The sequence below is a fragment of the Poecilia latipinna genome, unplaced genomic scaffold (genome assembly GCF_001443285.1).
Source record: "Poecilia latipinna isolate Pla-1442-1.1 unplaced genomic scaffold, P_latipinna-1.0 Scaffold3171, whole genome shotgun sequence".
Classification (NCBI taxonomy): domain Eukaryota; kingdom Metazoa; phylum Chordata; class Actinopteri; order Cyprinodontiformes; family Poeciliidae; genus Poecilia; species Poecilia latipinna.
This window is the reverse complement of record NW_015115787.1, coordinates 54405-57025: the sequence shown is the minus strand read 5'-3', so window position 1 is coordinate 57025 and position 2621 is coordinate 54405. Positions and strand designations below refer to the sequence as shown.

At 42.6% G+C, this 2621-nt stretch overlaps 1 protein-coding gene across 1 annotated transcript in view; it reads right to left on the bottom strand.

Moving 5' to 3' along the window:
• LOC106940307 (uncharacterized) overlaps nt 1–2621 on the bottom strand; it is an 18963-nt gene continuing 16342 nt past the window's right edge. The window contains exons 6-8 of the mRNA XM_015023022.1: nt 1788–1961; nt 686–732; nt 1–577 (exon numbers count right to left, since the gene is read on the bottom strand). Coding sequence (XP_014878508.1) covers nt 51–577; nt 686–732; nt 1788–1961 — 748 coding nt within the window. The 3' untranslated portion in view covers nt 1–50. The remainder of the gene's footprint in view (nt 578–685; nt 733–1787; nt 1962–2621) is intronic.

Genomic DNA, 2621 nt, shown 5'->3' with positions numbered 1-2621 from the left:
ACTTTAACAGAGGAAGACTCTTTAGACTTTTTAAACTTTTTAGACTGAACTCAGCTCAGAAACACTGAAGAACCAGAACTGGACCAGAGCCCAAATCCAGGAATCAGAGGTTCAGTGAATGTGGTGTTGAAGGTGTGGAGGTGAATCAGTGAGTCAGAGGAAACATTGTAGAAAGACAGAATGCCAGCAGGCCAGTCCACATACACTGCTACTCTGCTGAAGACAGAGGAGGAGGGCAGATATGTTCTCATGTTATCGTGCCTGACAAAGTGACCATCATTAGAGCAGTACAGACACCAGGAGTGATCGTTCTCTCCAAACACACAATCTCTACTCTCTCCTTTCCTCCTGATTCCTCTGTAACTCACTGCTATATCAACTCCTCCTGTCCACTCGACCTCCCAGTAACAGCGACCAGTCAGACCAGTTCCACACAGGACATTGTGATGATGATCAAATCTGTCTGGATGATCAGGATATGACTGACACTCCTTCACACGTGTCACCTTCCTGTTGTCTTCACAAACTTTGAGGTATTGATTCATTGAGTTTGTGTCGATGGTGAGTTGACAGGAATCTGATGGAGAGAACAACAACCAGTATTGATCATTTATTGATCTTTGATGACTCCTGAATGACAGTTTGAGCTGCTTTGTTGTCATGAATCAGATGAAAACACACTTACACTTCCTCAGACCTGGTGTCAACCATCGGCCTCCAGCAGGCTCCACCCTGAAAGGAGGAGGGGGTCAGACCATCAGCCTCTTTCAGCAGCAAACATGGACATTACATGTAACACACACTGTCCTCCACTGAGACAGTCCAACATTTGGACACGTCCACTTGTCGTATAAAGCTGGACTATGACGATAATGATGATGAAAACTGCAGTGGATGTAGGAAGGACAGTTGGTGCTGCTGCAGCTCCAACAGAGAGGAGAAAGGAAATCCCTCAGTAACAACCTGAAGAAACTCACTGAAGCCTAAAAGGACATCAGGAAAGATTTCTGGAAGCTCAACCTGATTTAATAATCACCATTAAAATCCAATCAGTCTAAACTCTGATCAACACCTGGATACCTGCTCCATCCACACAGATGAAGGAATGAAACACTAAACAACCTGCTGCTGAAAACCTGCTGTGGCCTCACTGGAATATCCAGAAATACAAACATTAAAAAGGAGAAGCTGCATCACATTCAACAAAGAGTTCAACAAGAACCAAACATTTGATCTCTGAGCTCAGACTCACAAACCAGGGAGAGGCTTCCATCATCACACACCTCCAACCTTTCAGCACTTCCTCTACCAACCAGCACCACCAGGTGGCGCTATACACACTTGTGAGTTTAGTTCAAAATCTTTATTTCTCTCTCTGAACTTTTAAACATCCATCTGACCAACATGGAGTTACTTTTCTCCTCATCTTTGCTCCTTGGGGCTGATTGGTCTGGAGCTCCATCCAACATTGTTTTAAAGTCCTTTCTGTCATCAGTAGATCATCATGGAAATCTAACTGAACTTCACTTTTATTCATTTAGTCAGAGTCCCTATTAAACTCCATTAAATCCATCCCACTCTTTCATTTTCCTTGTGAGCCGTTCTTAGTCAGGAGAATATTCCAGAAAACTGGGTAATGATCTCTGCCTCCAGATGAGGCGTCTAAATATTTAACGATCATACTAAATATTTCTCTTCAAACTAAATGTTTCCCATCAGACTAAAGACGTTTCTCCTCTTCCTCCTCTATCAGACCTTCTCTGCTCCTGCAGCAGGTTCCTCCATACCTGAGAGCTTCCAGTCTCCAGTCTGGATCCTTCAGTCCAGCCGACAGCAGCTTCACTCCTGAGTCTCCTGGATGATTGTAGCTCAGGTCCAACTCTTTCAGATGGGAGGGGTTAAAGGTCAGAGCTGAGGCCAGAGAAGCACAGCCTTCCTCTGAGATCAGACAGCCTGATAAGCTGCAGACACACAATTCATCACATGATGAGAAACGGGAGAATATAGAACTGGTCAGTTTGAAAAGAAAAAGAGACAATGAAAGTGGTACTTAAGTGGTTAATAATAAAAATATAAAGCCGTGTTCTGATTTGTAGATAAAAAAGTGACATTTGACACATTTAAACAGATGATTCTTCACTAGTTTGGATTGAAACTCAACAAACTGACACAATCTCAGAGGACAGCCTGTAATTTTCTTCAAACTGGAACTGAAACACCAAAGATAAACCGATGATCCCGGTGGATCTGTTGATCTTGTGTTTAAAAAGCTTCAGGGTGATTTCACACCTGACAGTCCAACAGGCTCCGTTTGGTTGGGGACCAAAATTACAACATTTGTTACATTTTCAGCTGGTCCAATCCACTTTCACACTGCACTGTCAAATGAACCAAACTCATAGAAAAAATTATGTTCTACAAACAAACAAAGCAATTAGTCCAGTTTTTATCAAAGTTTTAAGAATTACACCAGCTGCAGCGCACAACAGCAATGGGAAAATAATGCTGATAATCGTAAAACAACTTTAAACCACTTATATTCTGCTTTTCCTTGCTCTGTGTTGGCTTTTCTTTACATGCAGACCCGTTGTCATGGCAACCAAAACCAGAGCAGACAGTAT